At 41.8% G+C, this 24,551-nt stretch overlaps 2 protein-coding genes across 5 annotated transcripts in view; both read left to right on the top strand.

The window, feature by feature from the left end:
• PIK3C2A (phosphatidylinositol-4-phosphate 3-kinase catalytic subunit type 2 alpha) overlaps positions 1–5,660 on the top strand; it is a 102,857-nt gene extending 97,197 nt beyond the window's left edge. For all 4 annotated transcript variants that reach the window (XM_032358953.1, XM_032358952.1, XM_032358954.1 and 1 more), the window contains 2 exons: positions 70–195; positions 2,502–5,660. In XM_032358953.1, the coding sequence (XP_032214844.1) occupies positions 70–195; positions 2,502–2,687 (312 nt within the window). In that variant the 3' untranslated portion in view covers positions 2,688–5,660. The remainder of the gene's footprint in view (positions 1–69; positions 196–2,501) is intronic.
• A 7,810-nt stretch (positions 5,661–13,470) lies between these two features.
• On the top strand, positions 13,471–16,921 carry RPS13 (ribosomal protein S13). Its single transcript, XM_032358964.1, has 6 exons — positions 13,471–13,564; positions 13,711–13,759; positions 13,958–14,036; positions 15,301–15,470; positions 16,134–16,234; positions 16,844–16,921. The coding sequence occupies exons 1-6, from the start codon at positions 13,542–13,544 to the stop codon at positions 16,875–16,877; spliced, it is 456 nt and encodes a 151-aa protein (XP_032214855.1). The 5' UTR covers positions 13,471–13,541; the 3' UTR covers positions 16,878–16,921.
• The last annotated feature ends 7,630 nt before the right edge of the window (positions 16,922–24,551 follow it).

Below are 24,551 nucleotides of genomic sequence, written 5' to 3'. Positions count from 1 at the left end.
TAATGATTGTAGAGAAGACCTATACCTTGGTAGGAAGCATTACTATTAAGGGAAAACTTTTCTTTATAGGTTACTGAGGATGGAGCTGACCCAAATCCATACGTCAAAACATACCTACTTCCAGATACCCACAAAACATCCAAACGTAAAACCAAAATTTCACGAAAAACCAGGAATCCAACATTCAATGAGATGGTAAGTTAAAGTCATTTCTAAAAATGTCTTAGATCTGTTCTTTAAATTTTAAACAGTTTAAATTAAAAATTTTTAGGTACCAGATTCAGAACTATTTATTGTACTAGTAAAGCCAATCAGTAGCAATCTAGTGATACTTATCAAATGTTGCAGAATTAAACCATCATTGAGCCTTAGATTTTAAAAAGATCTTAGGAGTTATCTTCAACCACCTTTCCAGTGACTGAACTCCCTCTACAACATTTTTTTTTTTTTTTTTTTTTTTTTTTTTTAAAGATTTTATTTATTTATTTGAGAGAGAAACAGTGAGAGAGAGCATGAGCGAGGAGAAGGTCAGAGAGCGAAGCAGACTCCCCATGGAGCTGGGAGCCTGATGCGGGACTCGATCCCAAGACTCCGGGATCATGACCTGAGCCAAAGGCAGTCGTCCAACCAACTGAGCCACCCAGGCGTCCCCTTCTACAACATTTTCAAGAAGTTGTTATCCAGGGTGCCTGGGTGGCTCAGTGGGTTAAGCCGCTGCCTTCGGCTCAGGTCATGATCTCAGGGTCCTGGGATCGAGTCCCACATCGGGCTCTCTGCTCGGCAGGGAGTCTGCTTCCTCCTCTCTCTCTCTCTGCCTGCCTCTCTGCCTACTTGTGATCTCTCTCTGTCAAATAAATAAATAAAATCTTTAAAAAAAAAAAAAAAAAAAGAAGTTGCTATCCAGTCTATGCTGAAATACTTCTAGTCCATCCACTTTGTTTTGGGCAGTTACAGAGTGTGTGTGTGTGTGTGTGTGTGTGTGTGTGTGTGTGTGTGTAATTTTTTATTTTATTTTTTTAAATACTGGGCTGAATCTTCACTGCCTGTAGTTTGCACCTGTGGGTCTCAGGTGTATGACTTGGAACTATACAGAATTTAGTCTTTCTCTCCTCTGTGGCAGCCCCTCAGATAACTGAAGTTCTCCAAAGCCCTTCCTGTTTATCCTTTTAAAACATCTTTACCTTTACCTAAAACTAACTTTACCTTTGTTTGATAGGATATAGTTTCAAAATTATCCTCCTAATTCATTTCAGGCTGTCAGCAAGCCACTTCAGATAGAGTGCTCTATGCTAAAAGCAGTAAGCAAAGCATTAGCTGAACAGGATAGAGCAAAACTGTGACTTTGCTGAGCTATTCATGGTCACCTTATGAACTTACTCATCTATTAAAATCTGCTAACCTTTAGTCAGATACTTTTTAGGATAAACACCACACTATTTGTGCACATTAACATCACATCCACACAAAAATGTCTGGAAATAAATGTGGATTTTCATCAGGTTTTAAGTTTGTTAAAACTGCAGAATAGCCTTGTAGCTCTTGAAAAGCATATACAATGTTTGGTGAAGACAAGTTGGTGTTATTCTCAAAAAGAAGTTATTAGGGGCGCCTGGGTGGCTCAGTGGGTTAAAGTCTCTGCCTTTGGCTCAGGTCCTGGGATCGAGCCCCACATCCGGCTCTCAGCTCAGCAGGGAGCCTGCTTCCTCCTCTCTCACTCTCTGCCAGCCTCTCTGCCTACTTGTGATCTCGCTCTCTGTCAAATAAATAAATAAAATCTTGAAAAAAAATTAAAAAATAAAAGAAGTATTAGTTTGTTTCCTAGTTAGTATACTTTCAAGAAATGAAATGTGGTCAGTTTTTAATTTTTATTAGTCAAACAATAAGAAGGACTAGATTAAGAGATCTTTCTCAGAAGTTAGGGTGAGGCCTTGCTGAAAATAGTTCTAAGTGCTGAATGTGGTGTGTCAGAGAGCTAATTTTTAGCATTCTAGATTTGCTGTAAGCTGTATTGGTAGTTGGTGAATTTGCATTGAAATATTATTATTTCTTGGCATATAAAATCTAGCAGAAAAAAAGACAACCAAAAGAAATTCTAATCCCTCATTTTTTTAAAATAGCTGTGTTATCCCCACTTGCTACCTTCCGTTCTCTTTCCCAGGTGTCAGACCATCTCAAGGCGTGCCACCTTGTAATTGCATTTCCCTTCCCCATAACTCCAGCTCAGAAAATCCATGTTGTCAGTGTTTAGACAATAATAATTTTCTACTCTGTGCATTTCTATGTCAGACACTCAGAGGAATGATAATAAAATCTAAGACTCCTGAAATATAAAATGTGCATCTAAATATGAGGCAAATTCTACCAAACGTGTCATAATCAGTGTTATTAATTGTTGTCTTTTTAACTACTAATCTCACTTCTGTTTTTACTTAAAATAATCCAAGAAACCAAGCAAACAAAAAAATATGTAACTTACTGTTTTCTTTTTGCCTTTGCTTTAGCTTGTGTACAGTGGATATAGCAAGGAAACCCTAAGACAGAGAGAACTTCAACTCAGTGTTCTCAGTGCAGAGTCTCTGCGGGAGAACTTTTTCCTCGGTGGAGTGACCCTGCCTTTAAAAGATTTCAACTTGAGCAAAGAGACAGTTAAGTGGTATCAACTAACTGCTGCAGCAACCTATTTGTAAGCTAGTGAATTTCTGAACTTTGAAAGCAAGAATAGTTATAAACACTTAAACACACACACACACACACACACACTTGGGAACTTTGTATAATATTTTTAAACTTAGAGAGAAATTATAAAGTAAATGTACTTACTGCATTTCAACACATCTGTTGGACCAACAGTCACATAATTAACTTTTATGAACTAGTTGAAGCCATTGCTGTTTTAAAGTCATATAGAAGCCTATAAACCCTAAACTTAATATACAGTATGTCCTGAAAAAGACTCTTGAGTTGGTGAAGGATTTAATCCTTTCAGAGTAATAGCTTTAGTTTGGTCTGATAGTACAGTACGGTGTCAATTCAGCCATCTGTTTTACATTGTTTCTTACACAGACACAGCATGTTTTCCTGTTTTGCACCTTTTACAGCCTTTACCACTGTGTGTGTTCACAAACACCAAAGGAAAGGGAAGGTGCAGGATGTTACCAGAAAATGCAGCTGCTATTCACAGGGCCGAAAGCAAAGCACAAATAATAGTTATGTTCAGAACTACTATGTAGTTTATAGAAGTAGGGGAAAATAATACTGCTTTTTATCACTCATGTCTTTAAAACCTTTTTCAGAACGAGTGCCAATCACTGAAGTTGTAAATAATGGTGCCTTAACTTCATATGCTTCCCTGGCACTTCATTCTGATTTTTTTCTGACTTGATAATTAGTAAGTTTTCACTCACTTTCAACTTACTAAAGAATTATCTACATTTACTAGTGTTTTTCCCACAGAAAGATTTTATTTCTTCTCACGTGACTTAAACAGACACGTGATTTATGTTTGTGTTGCCCCATAACTGAATGAGATTCATCAACGTAACTGTATAGTAAATGCCATCATTCCATTATAATACTACATTTACTCCCAGGAGTGTAAACTGAACTTTGGTAATCCACCTCCCATGTATCTGTACTCCACTTACTCATTAAGCAAGTGAAAATTGTTCACTCACATACCATTCCTGTTTGGTAGAACTCAATGAATAGGGCAGACTCTTCACAGGAGGCCTAGGACAAGAATTCTAGGGTCCAGGCTGAATTTTAATGTAGACTTTTGTAGCAAAGTTTGTCTTGTAAGGTATCTTACTTATATTTGCAAACATTATACATTCACATGAATTACTTAATACAGTGGGATTCAGAATCATAAGGGACATGATTGAAATTATTCTACAATAACCATTAAGGATAAAATGCATTTTTATTATTCACTCAGCTACACACATAATTTTATATTTAGTTTGAATAAATATGTTGATAAATTAATTCTCATGGCTCAATGGAATTTCAGACACTTTTTAAATGGTAATAGAGATTGTAGTAATCTAGTTGCTGTGAGATAACTGGTAAAATACACAATGAAGAATACCAATAGAGAAAGGACAATCTCCAGTTCAGTTGCCCATAACAATTTTTATGAACTGTGCAGGTGTTTAATGTAAGTGGTGAAACCTGTAGAGCAGAAATAGAACAGTTGAGGATGTATCAGTGAGATAGGTTTTAAAAAACAAAAAACAAAAAAAACTTGAAATTTTTGGTGCCTAACACTAATGGTCCATTTGTAGGAAACCCCATTAGTATGATATATGAATGTCTTTTTTTTTTCTTAATGTTAAAATATGTTGTCTATTTAATAATTTAATTAAAATGCAAATCAAAGCACCACCATTTATTTACTTTTTCCACATCCAGTTAACATTTCCTTAAAGTTTGTAAGTACTTTTGCAGATATAAAGAAGTGTTAGATATTTTCACTTAAGCTTTGGAAACATAATTCCATTCCATGAATTGTCACATAGCCACTGTAAAAAAAAAAAAAAAAAAAAAAAAAAAAAAACGTTAAAAAAAAAAAACTAAACCTGTCTTGGTAAAAGGTCATTGTTAATGGGATGCAGTATGTACTGCTTATTTGCAGTCTGTTACAGCCGTGTCTTTTAGCACAAATAATAGAGGTAGACAATGTGGTGTCACTTTTCAATTACAAGAAATCTGGATTTCTTACCTAAAAATGTATATTATGATTAATACTGTACAGTTTAACCAGAGTTCAGGACAAGTGGTAATGTTTTTCTTAATTTAACTCATTTTGTGCCTTCTTTGGTCATTAAAAAAATACACATATTTTATATATATTTTAATATAAGTTATTTCTTTATAAAACGCTAATCTTCAGCCCTTACCAAAAAAAAAAAAAGGGACAGAGGCGCCTCTTTGCACTACTACTTTAAGTAGATTTTAAATCAGTTTTTTTTTTAGACTTTTTTTTTAAAGCTTGCATTAAAGTAAATCTGAAGCAAAAGTTTAAACAAACTGGCCAAGACACTAATTTTTATGTATAATCACAATGTTTTATACCTATCTTTACTGAATAAAAATAATGCTACATGTAAGTCCTGCACCAGAATTCTCTCCTCTTGCAGTGTTTTGGGATTCGAAAATAATGGAGTACTCCAAGAACCTATTATTTTCTCTACTGAGGAACCCAAGGTAGAACTTGCACTGACATTTTTATTACTGCCTTTATAAAAATCTATAGGTAGCTAACTGTTAAGGCATGTATGATCTTTGATAAAGTATTCATCTTTTCAAATTAAAGGTGTAAAAACTTTGAATATCTTGCCTTAAATTGGTTGACTATTCTTTCTAGGATTCAAGTATTGTGGCATTTTAAAAAAATATATTCAGTTTTGATACTTAGACTTCAGATCAGAAAGCACTAAAAGCCCCACTACCATAATCCATGGATTTACTTACATGCTGCAGTGCAGATATGAACGAATATGGCAAGTAGTCTCATCTATAAGAACCAAATACTTTAATTATATTAAGGTAGTGAGTAAAGATGTATAATATTTTTATTAATACCTTGAATATATTCAGTGGATTGAATGTGACTTCATAACTGTACTACGATTGTATTAAACTATTTCTGGAATAAAGGAACTCTGCTGTCATTTCTTTCCTCATCAACATATTAACATTTTGGTTCTAAACTTCGATGGAGCTTGGGGAGCCTGGCTGGCTCAGTTGGTAGAGCATGCAAATGTTGATCTTAGGGTTGGTAAGTTCAAGCCCCTCATTGGGCATAGAATTTACTTAAATTTTAAAAATTTAATAAACTTTAATATGAACTCACTGGATATATTCTTCATATCTCACCCAGGAGTTTATTAGGTTCCAATCTCGTGAATTTCAAACCTGGCCTGTTGGTTGCCCTTACAAATGACAAATCTGACTTCTACCGACGGTACTTTGAAATCAAACCATGGTTCTCGATTGCCACTTAGCCCCATCACCATTTCATATCATTGGAATGATGAAATATGCAATATTTACGGATTTCTATAAGTATGGTCCCTGGCCTTTTGTGGTTTACTTAAATATTAAATAGTATAGTAAGAACATGTCCTTTTTTTTTTTTTTTTTTTTTTAAGATTTTATTTATTTATTTGACAGAGATCACAAGCAGGCAGAGAGAGATAGGGAAGCAGGCTCCCAGCTGAGCACAGAGCCTGATGCGGGGTCTATATCCCAGGACCCTGGGATCATGACCCGAGCTGAAGGCAGAGGCTTTTCCACTGAGCCACCCAGGCACCCCAGAACATGTCTTATACCTATCTATAGAACATAGAAATGTAGGGGTTTTTTTGTTTGTTTGTTTTTTTAAGATTTTACTCATTTGTCAGAGGGAGCACAAGCAGAGGGAGCAGCAGACAAGAGGGAGAAGCAGGCTCCCAGCTGAGCAGGGTGCCCAATGCAGGACTCGATCCCAGAACCCTGGGATCATGACCTAAGCCAAAAGCAGGTGTTTTAATAAAAGCTAAGGCATCAGGCATCCTGAAATGTAGATTCTTCTTTTTTTTTTTTTTTTTTTTTTTTTTTAAGATTTTATTTATTTATTTGACAGAGAGAAATCACAAGTAGATGGAGAGGCAGGCAGAGAGAGAGAGAGAGAGGGAAGCAGGCTCCCTGCTGAGCAGAGAGCCCGATGTGGGACTCGATCCCAGGACCCCGAGATCATGACCTGAGCCGAAGGCAGCGGCTTAACCCACTGAGCCACGCAGGCGCCCAAGATTCTTCTAATATCTTACCTCCGTCATTCCAGAATGATACCAATGTGAGGCTATGGTTTTCTGACCCTAAAGAGATCATGTAAAAGGGCCCAAAGACCATGAAAAAATAACAACTTAAACAATCAGAGCTAGTTTCTTAGGGGGGTTTATCACCTCCATCAGAAGCTGGGTTTCTGTCAGGAAGAAGAAGAAAAATTTTTTTTTATTTCATCCTCTTTTAAAATACTTTATCATGCAAATTTTAGACATATACAAAATTAGACACCAGTGTAATCAATTTCACTGAATGAATCCATCACATAACTTCAATAGTTTCTACCTTAGGGCTAATCTTGTCTTATCCATATTAGCTAAGATGGGCTTAGGTATAAAAATATTTTATTAGGATTCAATCTATTCTTAAATTTTTCTTCAGTTCTGAATAATTTATTATGACTTCTTTTCCAGTTAACTACTTCTTTCTTCAACTGTTTAACTCATCCATTGAGTTTTTAATTTTGGTTGTTGTATTTTTATTTTCTAGAACAACTTTGGTTGTATTTGGTTGTTTTTGTTTGCATCATGACCCATGAAAGACACCAGACTGCCACCACCGATGGGGAAAGAGGTTTTTCAACAAATGGTGCTGGGGCAGTTAGCTAACCACATGCAAAAGAATGAAGTGTAGGACTATAAACAGCATATACAAAGATTAAAAATACATCAAAGACCTAAACATAGCTAAAATAAACTCTTAGAAGAAAGCTTAGGTGTACATCTTTGTAACCCCGGATTAGATGAGTTTTATAAGGATGACACAAGAAGCCCAACCAACAAAAGAAAATAGAATAAATTGGCTCATCAAAATTAAAAAGTTTTGTGCACCAAAGGACACCATTCAGGTAAAAAGACATTTTACCAAATGAGAGAGAATACTTGCAAATCATATCTAATAAGACCCTATTATCTAGAGTATTTAAAGAACTCTAAAACTTAGGAGCTGGGCGCCTGGGTGGCTCAGTCCTTAAGCGTCTGCTTGGGCTCAGGTCATGATCCCAGGATCCTGGGATAGAGCCCTGCATTAGGTAAAATGTCTTTTTACCTGAATGGTGTCCTTCGGTGCACAAAACTTTTTAATCAAAACTACTATGAGGGAAATTTGGGTGGCTCAGTTGGTTAAGTATCTGCCCTCTGCTCAGGTCATGATCCCAGGGTCCTGGGACGGAGTCCCATATCCAGCTCTTTGCTCAGCTTGTGGAGCCTGCTTCACCCTCTTTCCCTCCCCCCTCATTTCGTTTCTCTCGCTCTCTCTCTGACAAATAAAATCTGAAAAGAAAACAGACCAAAAAAACCTGAGATACAAATTCATAACCACTTGGATAGTTGAATTTTTTAAAAAGTGGGGAAACTGGAGCCCTCATACATTTGTGTAGGAATGAAAAGTGGTGCAGGTCATCTACAAAACATTTGGCAATTTTCAAAAAAGTTAAACAGTTAACCCTCTGACCTGACAATTCATAATATAATTTCCAAGAGAATTGGAAACATGTACTCAAATACTTGTACATGAACTTTCATAGCATTATTCATGATGGCCAAATAGTAGAAATAGCCCAAATGTCCATGAACTGATGGATGGGTAAGTAATATGTGGTATATCCATGCAGTGGAATACTAATTGGCCATAAAAAGTAATGAAATACTGGGGCACATGGTTGGCTCAGTCACTGGAGCATGTGACTCTTGATCTCAGGGTCCTGAGTTCAAGCCCCACAGTGGACATGGAGGCTACTTAAAAAAAAAAAAAAAAGTAATGGAGCACGGATAGATACTACAACATGGATAAACCTTGAAAACCTGATAATGAAGAAACCACAAACAAAAGGCCACATACTATATGATTCTGTTTATACAAGATATTCAGAACAGGCAAATCCATAGAGACAAAACAGATTAGTGGTTGCCAGGGTCTGTGGGAGGCTGGAGAGTTAACTGCTTAAAGAGTACAAGGCTTCTTTCAGGGTGATGCAGATTCCTGGAATTAGTGGTGATTATACTGTGAAAATACTAAAAGGCACTCAACTGTACACTTTAAAATGGTTAAAACAGCAAATTCTATAGTATGTGAATTTTACCTCAAAAAATAGTATCTAAAAGTTCAATCCTGGGGGGCCTGGATGGTTCAGTTGATTGAACATCTGGCTCTCTTTCGGCTCGGTCGTGGAATTGAGCTCTGTGTCAGCCCTGCACTCAGCAACAAGACCTCTGCTTGAGATTCTCTCTCCCTCTGCCCCTCCCCCCCTTGCTTGAGCCCTGTCCCTGAAATAATAAAATAGTTTTTCAAGATTTTATGTATTTTATTTTATTTATTTGAGAGAGAGAGAGTAAGAGAGTGCATGAGAAGGGAGAAGGTCGGAGGGAGAAGCAAACTCCCTGCGGGACTCCAGGATCCTAACCTGAGCTGAAGGCAGTGGCTTAACCAACTGAGCCACCCAGGCGCCCAATAAAATCTTATTTAAAAAAAAGTTCAGGGGTGCCTGGATGTCTCAGTGGGTCAAAGCCTCTGCCTTCGGCTCAGGTCATGATCCCAGGGTCCTGGGATCGAGCCTCGAGTTGGCTCTCTGCTCAGCAGGGAGCCTGCTTCCTCCTCTCTCTCTGCCTGCCTCTCTGCCTATTTGTGATCTCTGTCTGTCAAATAAATAAATAAAATCTTTTAAAAAAAGTTTTTTTTAAGTTAAATCCCTATGGGTGCATAGATGGCTCAGTCGGTTGTGTCTGGTACCAGGTCAGGTCATCATCTCAGAGTCCTGAGATAAAGCCCACCTTGGGCTTCTCGCTTAGCAGGGTTTCTGTTTCTCCTTTTCCCTCTGCATCCCCCACATGCACATGCATGCGCTCTCTCCCTCTCAAATAAAATTCTCGAAAGTTCAATCCTTAAGAACTATTTAATCACTGAATCTCTTTTTATTAATTGTGTTAACAGGGGCGCCTGGGTGGCTCAGTGGGTTAAAGTCTCTGCCTTCGGCTCAGGTCATGATCCCAGGGTCCTGGGATCGAGTCCCACATCCGGCTCCTTGCTCGGCAGGGAGCCTGCTTCTCCCTCTGCCTCTGCCTGCCTCTTTGTCTGCCTGTGCTCGCTCGCTCGCTCTCCCTCTCTCTCTGGCAAATAAATAAATAAAATCTTTAAAAAAAAATTGTTAAGCAGTAACCTTTACAGATAGAATTATTTTCTTTTTTAAAAAATCAGGTTTGATTTACAAAAGATCTCAAAGGGGCACCTGGGTAACTCAGTCCTTAAGCGTCTGCCTGCCTTTGGCTCACGTCATGATCCTGGGGTCTTCAGATCCAGCCTGGCATCGGGCTGCTTGCTCAGTGGGAGGCCTGCTTCTCGCTCAGCCTGCCACTTACTCCACTTTAGCTCACTGTCTCTCTCTGATTAGAAAAAAACAAAAAACAAAACTAGTGGAAGTCTTAAAGGTGACTAAAACAAACAAAAAGCCTCCTGAAATAATAGTTATAATTCCTATTCCATGAATATTCGATTGAACATTCCTACTTAGAAAAGTTCTATGGGGTCTTTATAGCAACCAATTCTAGTGATTTTTTTTTTTTTTTAACCAGAGTGCCATTCTCAAAAAACAATCTAGCATTAATGTTGGTTATATCATATTCCCTCAGTCAATTCCACTAAAGGACGTAATTGTGATGACAAGTCAGGGGGCTCAAGGTAAATCATTCCAGCAATGCTTGAGGGCTTAAACGTCCAAGTAACTAAGTAACTGACCCGATCCAAATTATATACAGATGTATTGTGATCCGGTCTAGTTTGCCAAATCTTATTCTTTTCACTATCTCCTGCCTTCTGAAATAAAGTTAGTAGTCTAGACATCTTCAAATGGGAGGAAAAAATATTTAGGTTCATTCAAATAATTATTGAGTGACTAAATTCCTGTCTGCCAGGCACTGTTCTGGTTGCTGGAGGCAATGAAAAAAGCAAACAACCAAACAAGCAAGTAGAAAGGAAAATGTTAGAGATTTGTGCACTATGTTGGAAGGGAGGACTTATTTAGATGGTCTTCTTCAGGGAAGGCTGTCTTTGAGATGACCTGGAGGTCAGGATCTAAAAGACAGACCTGAGAAAACCTTGCGGAAAAGCAGTTTAAGTAGTGGCAATCACAAGAGTGAAGGAACACCCTTGTTACCTCAAAGAGTCAGAAAGGGGTAAGTGTGGCTGGAGTGTTTAGAACCAAGGGTGTGGCAAGATCAAGGGTTTGGATTTTATTCTAAATGCACTGAGAACACAGAAGGGATTTACTCAAAAGAGTAATAGATTATCCAATTTATTTTTTTATCTTTTTATATTTATTTGCTAGAGAGAGCATGCCTGAGCACAAGCAGGGGGAGGGGCAGTGAGAGGGGCAGGCTCCCCGCTGAGCAAGGAGCCTCATGTGGGACTCCCATCTCAGGACTCTGGAATGGCTACCTGAGTGGAAGGCAGGCGCTTAACCTACTGAGCTACCCAGGCGAACATCAATTTCTGTTTTTAAAAGATCACTGTGGGGACGCCTGGGTGGTTCAGTTGGTTAAGCAGCTGCCTTCGGCTCAGGTCATGATCCCAGTGTCCTGGGATCGAGTCCCACATCGGGCTCCTTGCTCGACAGGAAGCCTTCTTCTCCCTCTGCCTCTGCCTGCCATTCTGTCTGCCTGTACTCGCTCGCTCTCCCTCTCTCTCTCTGACAAATAAATAAAATCTTTAAAAATAAATAAATAACTAAAAGATCACTGTGCTTGGGGTGCCTGGGTGGTTCCGTTGGTTAAGCATCTTCTGCCTTTGGCTCAGGTCATGATCTTGGGGTCCTGGATGGAGTCCTGCCCCGGCTCCCTGCTCAGTGGAAAGCCTGCTTCTCCCTTTGCAACACTCCCCCACCCCCGATCATGCTAGCTCTCGCTCCCTCTCTCAAAAACATACATTCTTTAAAAAAAAAAAAAAAATTTCTTTTTTTTCAAAGATCACTGTTAGGTGGAGAATGGGTTGCATGTGTTGGAGGTGGAGACATGAGTGGAAGCACAAACATCTGGGATACCACTGAGTTGCCCAAATGAAGGATGATAGTGGCTCGGCTTGGAGTAACAGCAGCAGGAATGGAGAAGTGCGAACGTATTCATGATATATTTGTTGTAAACCTGAGATGACTCTTAGTGGTAACAACACAAAGAAAAAACGAGATTCCAAGGTTTGTGGTTTGAGCAAATGGGTAGTGTTTAATTGAAATTAAGGGGTTTGGAGTAGGTGGCTAGGTAAGGGGCCTAGGAACTGGAGCCTTGTTAATTTTGAGATATCTATTCCATATCTGCACTAAAGATGTAAATTTGGCTAACGGTAAGAATGCATCTTTGCTAGGAGAAAATAGATTAGTCAATTTGAATGGAGTTCCTAATGCTTTAGAAGAAAATTACTCATCAGGCAGTGATAGGCTGAAAAAGTGGAGGTGGATGTTCTCGTACTTTAGTTTCTAAGTCTTACCAGTTTCTTAAACATTGACCGATGTTTCCTGATTTGACCTCCCACCTTCCCAGAACCATGCTGCTTTTGAACAAGCCCCTTCATTTGTCCATTCTTTGAACTCATTCCTATGTACCAGCACTGCAGTCAGTCTTAAAAGTCTCAGTGGCAGCTCCCTTTTGCCAGAAGTTCAATACGTGTTTTTCTTTCTCATCCTCCACACTTGCATCTCCACACCCATCTTCAGTCTCTGCAATCTTGTTTTCCAAACTCTTCCCTGTTGGCCAGTTTCTCTCGCTGGGGCACGCAGCTCAATGAGGATCCACCCAAAACGCCTCTCCAACCAGCCAAGAGCCCTACAGCGCCTTGTAGGGGAAGGAGGAAGTTTACCAGGTGGAGGGGTTGGTAGTGGGAGGGGGTCCGTCCTGGCCTAGTTCAGATCCCTGGGTTCTTCTCTGTGGTCAGTAATCTCTCCCCCAGAGATTAAATTAGGATTAAAAATAAGAAGGGGAGGGGCGTCTGGATGGTTCAGTCGGTTGAGCGTCTGCTCAGGTCAAGATCCCAGGGTCCTGGGATGGGGCCTCTAGTCCTGCTCCCTGCTCAGCGGCGAGTCTGCCCCTCCCTCCCCTTTGCCCACCCTCCCTGTCCTGAGCGTGCTCTCTCTCAAATCTAAAAAAAAAAGAAAGAAAGAAAGAAATGGTAGGGGTGGCTGGGCGGTAACTACCGTGACTTTCAGTGTAGCACTTATTAGCATGGTATTTTACCAGCGAATTTATTACGGGCAGGGGCAGACTTTGAGGTAGCTAGTCCCAGTACAAGACCTGGCGCTGGCGAATGAATGGATGATTGTCTATGGCTGAACTTCACTGAGCGCGGTGTCGTACAGTAACGGCCTTTCTAGGACAGGGACCAAATCCACCAACCCCTCAGCTCTGCGCTCTCTCCCAGGCCGGGATTCGAACCTGCACGACTTTAGCGCAGGCAGCTCCGCCGCCGAGGTCTTCGTTTCCTGCTCCGGCCACGAGCCTCCTCAAACCCTGACGGATGCTGGGAAGTGTAGTCCTGTCGATTGAGGAATCTGGCAGTACCGCGCTGAAGTGCATTTCGGGATAGGCAGCCTGCGGCAGCCGGGGAGCCACGCAGCGTAGTCCCGCCTCCTGCACGCAAGAAACGGGGACGTGTGTGAGGTCACTTCCTGTGTGCTGGGTGGCTTCCTGCGGCGTTTCTACCCTCGCTCTCTTTTTCGCTGCCTGACCGCCGCCATCATGGGTCGCATGCATGCTCCCGGGTGAGCTCGGGTTTCTGAGCGGGTTGCAGGGCTGGGCCGCGGGGCTGGGGGAATGGAGAGCGCGTGGGCAGCGAGTCGAGAGGATGATTTTCTAGACCGTTGTGGCACTGACCACGACCTCATCCGGAGACTGTTTCTCTCCCCAGGAAGGGCCTGTCCCAGTCGGCTCTGCCTTACCGCCGCAGCGTTCCCACCGTAAGTAGCTTGCGGGGACGCGGGGGAAGTCGGGAAGGGTGAGGGGGCTGCCTTCCATCCCGAGTCTCCCGGGAGACTCGGTGCCGGCCGGGGGCCATGTGTGCATGATGAGGAGCGCCGCTGAGGGTGGTGAGGACGGCGGAGCTTCGGTCCCCTCCCTGGTTTCTCGCCCTAAGGCCAGTTTCTTTTCGTAAACAGTGGCTGAAGTTGACGTCTGACGACGTGAAGGAGCAGATCTACAAACTGGCCAAGAAGGGCCTGACTCCCTCGCAGATCGGTGGGTGTTCCTGGGTAACGTAGCGCCTTCCGCCTGCCCGCATGTAGCTTGCTGGGAGATCGCTGGGGGTAAATGGGCCGCATAGATGCTTCGAAAACCTTTTGTTCCTTTTCTTGGCTTTGCTACCGATGACCGGGGCCTAGTGTTCATTCGTCGGACTCTCAGGTTATTTGGAAGAGGAGGAAATTACTAAAATGGTCTCCAAAATTTAATGTATTTACTGTGGGCTTGGTGCTCTCCCTAGTTTGAATGATGCTAAACACTTTACCTTCACCGACCTCATTTCGTTCTGACCGCTGTCCCTTCAAATGCGAAGTTTTTCCTCCATCCTTCAGTTGAGGAAACCGGCACTGGGCAGCTACACAACTCGCCCAGATCATTCATCTGTTAAATGGAGGAGTTGGGATTGGCAACACAAGAGCACTTGTCACACTTCTTACGTTGTGGTTTGAACCTCGGTTGTGTGTAACTTTGTGCAGGTGGTTTCATTCAGCAGATGTTCACCTGCTGTGTGGGTCTGGACCCTGAGAATACAGTAGTCTAGAAAAGGACAAAATGCCTGCCTTCTTGGAGCTTATGTAGTCTAACAGAGGTGCAACACACTATAGGAAATAGGTAACAGACTGTCAAGTACTCAGATGGTGCTGTTTTGAGAATTAAAAAAAAAAACGTGTGTAAAGTTTTTACAAGGATGTGTGATACAGGGGCGCCTGGGAGGCTGGGTCGGTTAAGTGTCTGCCTCCAGCTCGGGTCATGAGGGTCATGATCGGGATACTGGGATCAAGTCCTGCATGGGGCTCCCTGCTGAGCAGGGAGCCTGCTTCTCCCTCTGTTTTCCACTCTCCCTGCTTGTGCTCTCTCCCTCTCTCTCTGACAAATAAAATCTGAAAAAAAAGTTAAAAGTTCAACACAATTAATAAATGTTGGGTTTTGATTACTGAGGAAATGTACATAGCTGGAATCTCATTGATTTCTTTGGTGGCGTATAATCCAGCAAGTTTGCTCTGATGATGGTCTTTAAACATTTGCATTTTCCTCCAGAAGGTTGGGTGTTGGGTAAACCAACAGGTTTGCATGCATTCTCATGTTGGTTTCTCAGGTTTGGATGTCTCAGGTTTGCATGCATTCTCATGTTGGTTTCTGTGATAGATAAGTAACGCTGTTTTACAGAGGAAAACTTGGAAAATTACTTGATCTCAGAGCTTTGACATCACATGCTTCAGCTGCGTGTTTGGTGGGGGAATTTATGTTACTTCTTTTTCAGGTGTGATTTTGAGAGACTCCCATGGTGTGGCACAAGTACGTTTTGTGACAGGCAATAAAATCTTGAGAATTCTTAAGTCCAAAGGACTCGCTCCTGATCTTCCTGAGGATCTCTACCATTTGATCAAGAAAGCTGTTGCTGTTCGAAAGCATCTTGAGAGGAACAGAAAGGTGAGAGAATAGAATTGCTTATATGAACTTAATTTCAGTAAAGTATTAGGCATCTGATGTGAATTACGTAAAGAGGCTTAAAGCACAAACTTGTCACACTCCAGTTGCTTTGAAATGTACCAGAAGAAATTGTGGGGGCATGACTTTTGCTCTAGTAGCTACAGTATATTCAGTTGGTTGAAAATGTTGAGGTGTTTATTTGCAAAGTTTTATTGCTTCATTATTTTTTTTTAGTTACAGAGTGTTGCAAATCATTCATGTTAAGATTTCTGGAAACCTTAAATTCCCTTAAGGAGTTTTTTTGTTTTGTTTTGTTTTTAAGATTATATTTTTTATTTATTTAACAGACAGAGATCACAAGTAGGCAGAGAGGTAGGCAGAGAGAGAGGAGGAAGCAGGCTCCCTTCTGAGCAGAGACCCCGATGCGGGGCTCGATCCCAGGGCCCTGGGATCATAACCTGAGCCGAAGGCAGAGGCTTAACCCACTGAGCCACCCAGGCGCCCCCCTTAAGGACTTAATTTGAGCCCCATGAACCCTAGTCTATGAGTCTGTTACAGGGCATTGGGTAACTTCATTAGACTGCATGGTGTCTGTCCATTCTTATGTTAAAATAAAGTTTGATGATGTTTTGAGTGTTTTTCTTGAATTCTGTCTATTTTTAGGACAAGGATGCTAAATTCCGACTGATTCTGATAGAGAGCCGTATTCACCGGTTGGCTCGATACTATAAGACCAAACGAGTCCTCCCCCCCAATTGGAAATAGTAAGTATTAACGTTTTTGGTTAATAAGAGCAGACGTTAGCCATACAGTAAATACAGTAGCAACTCTAGTAAAAGCTGTTTTAGGCCATGGCTATGTGGTCAGGTACCCTTCAACTCTGCCATTATTAGGAGGAATACAGCCATAGACAATATGTAAAAAAATGGGCATGGCTGTGGTCCACTAAAACTTTATTTCCAAAGACAAGCAAAGGGATGTGGTTTGCAGATCCCTGATTTTTTAAAACATTAATAAGCCCTTTAAATCGCTTCTAGATAGTGGGTATAGTTTCACTTCATACCTTTGCTCCCTGTGTTTATGTTCAGGTTTGCATAGATTGCTCACTATACTAATTAATTTCCAGACATTGTCAGTTTTCCGCCAGAAGGTCTTTTCCTTATGTTGGCTGGTTCTTCATTAGCTGAGTGAGCATCTTCGTTCCTTATGCTTGGGCACAATGAACTAATTCAGGAACTTGGCATTATACTGCATTTTATATATTTGTGGTTTATTTTTAGCTGTTTAGAAGTAGCTCCATTAGGTGTGAGAGTCTGAAGGAATATGGAGGACCTCTTTTAATGAGCTCTTCTTCCCCCTTTTTTCCTTTTCAGCGAGTCATCCACAGCCTCTGCACTGGTCGCGTAAATTTGACTATGTACTCAAGCAATAAAATCGTTGTCTAACTAGAAGCATATTTTGTATTTCTTTTCCTAAAAATAACAAGTTGATTCATATATGTTGATCTTTTTAGATGTGAGCGTGTGTTAGCACAGTGAGAAGTGTGGGATTCCACGCAGGGGGCAACAAGATAGCACCTATCTTTTTCATCCTTTCACTTTTAACTAGTGGAGCAGTTCATAACTTCATGAGGGGTTGTTAAATGGAGGGTGGGGTGGTAGGACTGGAAGAAACAAGGAAGTCATCACTTAATTTTTTTGATGTCATGACAAAAATCTTAAGCTTTTTGTTTTTGTTTTTAAGATTTATTTACTGACAAAGAGGGCAAGGGACAGGCAGACTGAACACAGAGCCTGACTCGGGGCTGCACTGAGCCAAAATTAGACATTGAGCTACCCAGGTGCCGTGTTTCTTAAGTGTTCTCGGTACGTTCAGTGTTAATCCTGAGCTGGACCTGTGATAAAGACCATCCAGATAGTGTATGTAGTGGTATAGTCTAGTCGGGAATGTGTAAGAAAGTTCCTCTGCAGTATGGAGAAGGCTTCGGGAAGATCTGGTATTGGATCCCAGTCTTGGTGGTAAGGCTTAAAGATAAGGAAGAAGGAATTCAGCTAACAGCAAGCATAGTTCCATCTGGAGCAGAGGGAACCAGAAGAACGGTCTGTGAGAGGAACTCAGGTGACTGAGCCTGGCAATTTCGGATGGGTTAAAATAAAATGTACTCACCTGGGTCTTTTCAGAATATTCTTTCTTTTTTTTTTCTTTTTTTTTAAGATTTTATTTATTTATTTGACAGAGAGAGATCACAAGTAGGCAGAGAGGGAGGAAGGGAAGCAGGCCCCCCGCTGAGCAGAGAGCCCAATGTGGGACTTGATCCCAGGACCCTGAGATCATGACCTGAGCGGAAGGCAGCAGCTTAACCCACTGAGCCACCCAGGCGCCCCTTTTTAGAATATTATTAACCCAGTGAGGTAAGTGGGTATCCATGTTTAAAAGAGGCACCTGGCTGGTTCAGTTGAGCATCTGCCTTCACCTCAGGTCCTGATTCCTGGGATCCAGCCCCGCCGGGGAGGCTACTGCTCTCTCTCTTCCCCCAGTCCCCCACCCCTCATGCTTGTGCTCTCTCTGAAATAAAATCTTATTTTTTTTTTCCTAAAAGAGGCAAGTTGGTGAGTTGGAGATTGTAAGACAGTAAACTAATCAGCTTTTTTTTTTTTTTAAAGATTTTATTTATTTATTTTACATCCAGAGATCACAAGTAGGCAGAGAGGCAGGCAGAGAGAGAGGAAGAAGCAGGCTCCCTGCTGAGCCTAGAGCCGGATATGGGGCTCGATCCCAGGACTCTGGGATCATGAGCTGAGCTGAAGGCCGAGACTTTAACCCACTGAGCCACCCAGGTGCCCCAATAAGCTGGTTTTTTTCCCCAAAGATTTTTCTTTATTTGACAGAGATCACAGGCAGAGAGAGGGGGGCAAGAAGGCTCCCCACTGAGCAGAGAGCCTGATGCGGGGCTCGGTCCCCTAAGTTTTACCCTAAGTAATCTAAGTTGTGTTTGAAATCACACTGTTAGGCAAAGTCCATTTTTTAGAGACCAGTATTGGCTATCATTGATGACCTTTTGAGTGCTGTGCTCTGAGGGTACAGGCACCAAGTGACTTACATTGTTCTTTAGGGCACTTCTTTACTCACCTGCCCAGTACTGTGTTCTGTGCTGGGTATGCAAGCTGATTCAGTCCCCCTTACTAATAGGCTCACAAATAATGGGAAACAGTCTGTTGCAGTATTTCACCCACTTCTTACCTGGTGGTAGATTTTTAAATCTCTTGTGTTTGTGTTCATGTCTTAAAAGTGGTTAAACATTGGGGCGCCGGGTGGCTCAGTGGGTTAAGCCTCTGCCTTCGGCTCAGGTCATGATCCTGGGGTTCTGGGATCGAGTTCCGCATTAGGCTTTCTGCTCAGCAGGGAGCCTGCTTCCCCTGCTCGCTCTCTGCTTGCCTCTCTGTCTACTTGTGATCTCTGTCAAATAAATCAATAAAATCTTAAAAAAAAAAAAAAGTGGTTAAACATTATAAACCAGGAATTAAACTGACTAATAGGGCACCTGGGTGGCTCAGTGGGTTAAGCCTCTGCCGTCGGCTCAGATCATGATCTCAGGGTCCTGGGATGGAGCCCCGCATTGGGCTCTCTGCTCAGCGGGGCACCTGCTTCTACCTCTCTGTCTCTGCCTGCTTCTCTACCTATTTGTGATCTCTGTCAAATAAATAAAACCTTTAAAAAAAAAAAAGATAAACTGACCAATAAGGGGCAAACATCTCCCAGAGTGATGAATAAGTCAAAACACCTGGCACAGTCCTTTGTAATCCCTCAGTAGCTATGCAGATGTTGGGTATTGATGGTTCTGGACCAAAAAGTTAATAGTTGCCGGAACATTTCAAAGCATATCTAGTTCAAAGTTTCATATTCAAAGTTTCAAAGCATATCTAGGTTTCTTTTTAATTAAAGGAAGTATCTGTGGGGCGCCTGGGTGGTTCAGTCAGTTGAGTCCCGACTTGATCTCTGCTCAGTCTTGATTCAGGGTCATGAGTTTAAGCAAGCCCTGCTTCCGGCTCCACGCTAGGCATGGAGCCTACTTTAAAAAGCATTTGTGTATTTGTGATTCTTGCCATCAAGCCAAGAGAATTACTGCAAATATTAAATATGACTACAGGTGGGAGGTGTTTTAGTGCCTTAAAAGTTTTAGTATACTTGGGGCGCCTGGGTGGCTCAGTGGGTTAAGCCTCTGCTTTTGGCTCAGGTCATGATCTCAGGGTCCTGGGATCGAGTCCCACATTGGGCTCTGCTCAGCAGGGAGTCTGCTTCCCCACTGCCCTGCCTGCCTCTCTGCCTACTTGTGATCTCTGCCTGTCAAATAAAATCTTAAAGATAATTTTTTTTAAGTATACTTGATAGTAAATAAAATGCCAAAACATGCAGTCCTTGTAAATGGTGGGCAGAGGGGGTCAAATGGATTTTTAGCAACAGCCACTTGAAGGTTGTGGGGGTGAAATCTCAAGAATCTAAATTATCATGAGGATTGCATGAGGTGCTTCTCATGGGGTAGTTGTCAGTCATTCAGAGAGAAACTTATTTGGTGAACATTCCTCCAGATAATACCTGTTCAGATAATCACAAAGACACTTGGTACATGGGCATCATACTATACACATCATCCCATTATTTTTTACTGGTTATGTTCTGGTTTTGTCATTCCATAGGTGTCACCTACTGTAACTTGCCTTGTAGTTGTCTCAGGATAAAACTCACAGGAATGGGAACTTTGGCATGTATCTTTTATATTTTGTATATTTTGCAAAACTGCATTTCAGAAGTCTGGTAAAGTGCTCAAAAAGTGCATGAGAATGTCATTTCACTTCCTTTCAAAATTGGTTTTGAAGGAATGAGAATGATACTTGTTTATACCTTATTCCGTTTTACTCATTAGATTAGTGACTATCTTACGTCTCCTTTTTGGGAACTGCCTATTCATGCCTTATTCTAGTTTGTCTCTTTTGGAACATTGTAATTCCTAACGCTTTATCATGTGCTACAAATATTTTTCCCTCTTGTCTTTTCATCTTGTTTAGAAGTTTAGGAATTTTATTGGTACTGTGCCTAATGATTTTTCTTCTTATTTGTTTTTTTTTTTTTAAATGGATCAGTCTAATTAAATTGTTTTTTTCCTGCTTCTCTTTCTCTTTAATATGGTCTTCATCTGTCTTTCAGACTTAGACATTTATTCTTCCTTTTTAAACAGAAGTTTCCATATGTTTTTTCTTTGTAACATCTTCTCTGACACAGTTGGAATCAGCATGTGCGTACTATTTGTCCAAATCTACCCATATGTGAGCAGCTAGGGTTTGAAGGCTTCCTTCAACAACTGTTCTCTTCATCTAAAAATCCTTTTTTGGGGATGCTTGGCTGGTCAGTCAGTAGAGCATGCAGTTCTTGACCTCGGCGTCCTCATGAGTTTGAGCTCCGTGTTGAGGATAGAGTTTATTTAAAAAAAAAAAAAAAAAAGCAACTTGAAAATCATCTTTCCCTCAAGCGACAGCTGGTTTTTGTTTTTGTTTTGTTTTTTAAGTAAATTCTATGCCCAGCATGGGGCTCAAACTCACAAGGACCCCTGAGATTAAGTTACGGGCTCTACTGAGTCAGCCAGGGGTCCCCACCTTATTTATTAATCAAAGTTATGAATATGTGTGGTTTTAGAAATACCATTTTACAAGACAACTAAAAACCTTTTCCCTTTTGCAGTCTGAACTCCAGCCTTAGTGTGCATCTGCCTAGTCAACATCCCCACTTAGATCTCTAATAAACTCCTGACATTTTTTTTTAATCCCAAACAGAGCTCTTGATTTTTGCAGCCCAAACCTGCTCTCTCCCCACACATCTCCAACTCAGTAAATGGCAACTTATCCTCAGACCAAACACCTAAGTCTTTGACTTTTCACTCTTAATGCCGCATATACGTGATCACCAAGTCCTCTTAGCTCTACCTTTACCTTTACAGTATATGCCTACATTTATTTATTTATTTATTTATTTATTTATTTATTTATTTTTTTTTTTTTTAAAGATTTTATTTATTTATTTGACAGAAATCACAAGCAGGCAGAGAGGCAGGCAGAGAGAGAGAGAGAGAGGAGGAAGCAGGCTCCCCGCTGAGCAGAGAGCCCGATGCGGGACTCGATCCCAGGACCCCGAGATCATGACCCGAGCCGAAGGCAGCGGCTTAACCCACTGAGCCACCCAGGCGCCCCCATTTATTATTTTTTTAAAGATTTCTTTTTTTTAAATTTATTTGACAGCACAAGTAGGCAGAGAGGCAGGCAGAGAGAGAGGGGGAAGCAGGCTCCCTGCTGAGCAGAGAGCCCGATGCAGGGCTCGCTCCCAGGACCCTGAGATCATGACCTGGGCTGAAGGCAGAGGCTTTAGCCCACTGAGCCACCCAGGCGTCCCTATGCCTACATTTAAACACCTAGGACTTTTACTACAACCACCCTAGCCCAAGTCACTTTCTACCCTTCCTACTCAAAAAGCTGCCTGTTCTCTTCCCACTTGTGACCCCACTGAGGCATTTTCTACATCCAGCATCTAAAGTGACCTTTTACAATTTAAGTTGTTGGGGAGCCTGGGTGGCTTAGTCAGTTAAGCATCCAGCTCTTTTTTTTTCCCCCCAAGTGTCCCCCTCTTGATTTTGACGCAGGGTCAGGAGATGTGAGCCTCCATCAGGCTCCGTGCTGAGTATGGAGTCCCGCTTAAGATTCTTTCTCTCCATCTCCCCTACCCCCCGCTGCACCACTCACATTTTATTTTATTAAAAAATAAAATGCAAGTCACATGATGTCTCAGAGGTTCCAAAACCCCCAGTGGTTTCCCATCTCAGAATAAAATTGAAAATCCTTATCTTGCCCTATAAGGGAGTGTTGGGATCCTGATGGGAAATGGATGTCATACCAGCATTGAGGAATTTGGAAAGAATCTATTAAAGCAATGTTTTACAAAGATATGAGTGGGGTTTAGGGAAGTCACAGGGCATACTGCGTATGATTCCCTCAAGCTAGCAACCTGGGGGAGACACTAGCATTTCCACCCCAGTGTGAAGAGTGCAAGGGAACTCAGCCGCGGAGAGTCACCTGTAGAAGCTGTGATCCTCAGTAAGGACTCGTGCCTTCTGATTCACTGCAGGGTCTTTCCATCAGCCAATCTCACAGGAAGCCAGAGGCTAAGGGAGCCTGTTGGTATGGTCCATGTACATCAGGTTCCCAGGTAGCCGAGAAGGGTGGAGAGTAGGTCTGGAGGGACAAGAGGAAAGTATCCAGTACAAAGGGCCCCCGTGACCTGGGTTCCTCCAGCCACCTCTGTTCTCCTAATACCCTTTTCAGTATTGGTGGCCTGATTTCACAGACCCTCCTCCCAGAGCCATTGCCCTGGTTAATTCCTCAGCTTGGAAGGCTCCTAACCCCAGCTATCCACATGGCTTGTTCTTTAGGTGTGCTCAACTGTAACATCATGGGCCCTATCTAAAAGAGGGCACCCTCCCACCCAGCTTCCTTCCCCTCAATCCTGCCATTCTTCAGAGTACCGATTACTACCTGACACATTATGTTGATATTTTTAGATTATAAAACCATTAGAACAAGGACATTGTTAGTTCACTGCTATATCCCTAGTATCTAGAGTAATGTCTGGTATGTAGTAGGTTCTCAATCTTAATGCACATAAATGTTAAATGAATGCACATAGGAGTTGAAAAAAGTTTTGGAGATCTTGGAAAAAAAGGTCTTTTTTCAACCCTCACTGATGGTTGATAGAGAACTTGACTTGGAATAGAAAATAGGTGGGAAGTAACTTTTCCTAAGAATGTTTAGTGGCTTATTGTTTCTAGATTTAAAAACTGCTGTTGAGAAGTCTGGTGTCATTCTATCTCCCACTCCTTTGTAATCTGTGTTTCTTTTTCTTTTTTCTTTTGGGGTGTGTGTGTGTGTGTGTGTGTGTGTGTGTGTGTGTGTGTACTTGCTTTTAGGATAGTCTCTTTATAGCTTAGTTCTCTCAGTTTTGCAATAATACCTTGGGTTTTCTTTTTTTTCATTTTTTTAAAAAGATTTCATTTCCTTATTTATTTGACAGAGAGCACAAGTAGGCAGAGTGGCAGGCAGAGGAGGAGGGAGAAGCAGGCTCCTGCTGACCAAGGAGCCCAATTTTGGGCTCAACCCCAGGATGCTGCTAACATCAACCTGGCTCCCCCAGGTTGCTAGCTTGAGCAGGATCATGACCTGAGCTGAAGGTAGATGCATACCTGACTGAGCCATCAAGTCAGTTTTTTTTGTTTTTGTTTTTCTTTTAAGATTCTATTTAGGGGGGGCGCCTGGGTGGCTCAGTGGGTTAAGCCTCTGCCTTTGGCTCAGGTCAGGTCATGATCTCAGGGTCCTGGGATCCAGTCCCGCATCGGGCTCTCTGCTCGGCGGGGAGCCTGCTTCCCCCTCTCTCTCTGCCTGCCTCTCTGCCTACTTGTGATCTCTCTCTCTGTCAAATAAATAAACAAAATCTTTAAAAAAAAAAAAAAAGATTCTATTTAGGGGCGCCTGGGTAGCTCAGTCAGTTGAGCGTCTGCCTTCATTTTGAGTCATGATTCCAGGACCTTGGGATCAAACCCCACATTGGCTCCCTTTTCCATGGAGTAGGGAGCCTGCTTCTCTCTCTCCCTCTCTCTGCCTGCTGCTCCCCCTGCTTGTGCTCTCTCTCTTACTGTTAAATAAATAAATAAATATCCTTTTTAAAAAAAGATTTTAGGGGCGCTTGGGTGGCTCAGTGGGTTGGGCCTCTGCCTTCAGCTCAGGTCATGATCTCAGGGTCCGAGGATCGAGCCCCGCATCGAGCTCTCTGCTCAGCGGAGAGCCTGCTTCCCCCTGCCTCTCTGCCTGCTTGTGATCTCTCGCTCTCTTTTTCAAATAAATAAATAAAATATTAAAAAAAAATTTTATTTATTTGAGGAATGTCTGGGTGGCTCAGTCAGTTAAGCAACTGCCTTCGACTCAAGGCATGATCCCAGGGTCCTGGAACTACCCTGAGTCAGACTCCGTGCTTAGTAGGGAGTGTCCT

This window comes from Mustela erminea, chromosome 9 (assembly GCF_009829155.1).
Source record: "Mustela erminea isolate mMusErm1 chromosome 9, mMusErm1.Pri, whole genome shotgun sequence".
NCBI classification, from domain to species: domain Eukaryota; kingdom Metazoa; phylum Chordata; class Mammalia; order Carnivora; family Mustelidae; genus Mustela; species Mustela erminea.
This window is presented reverse-complemented; position numbering and strand designations above follow the sequence as displayed.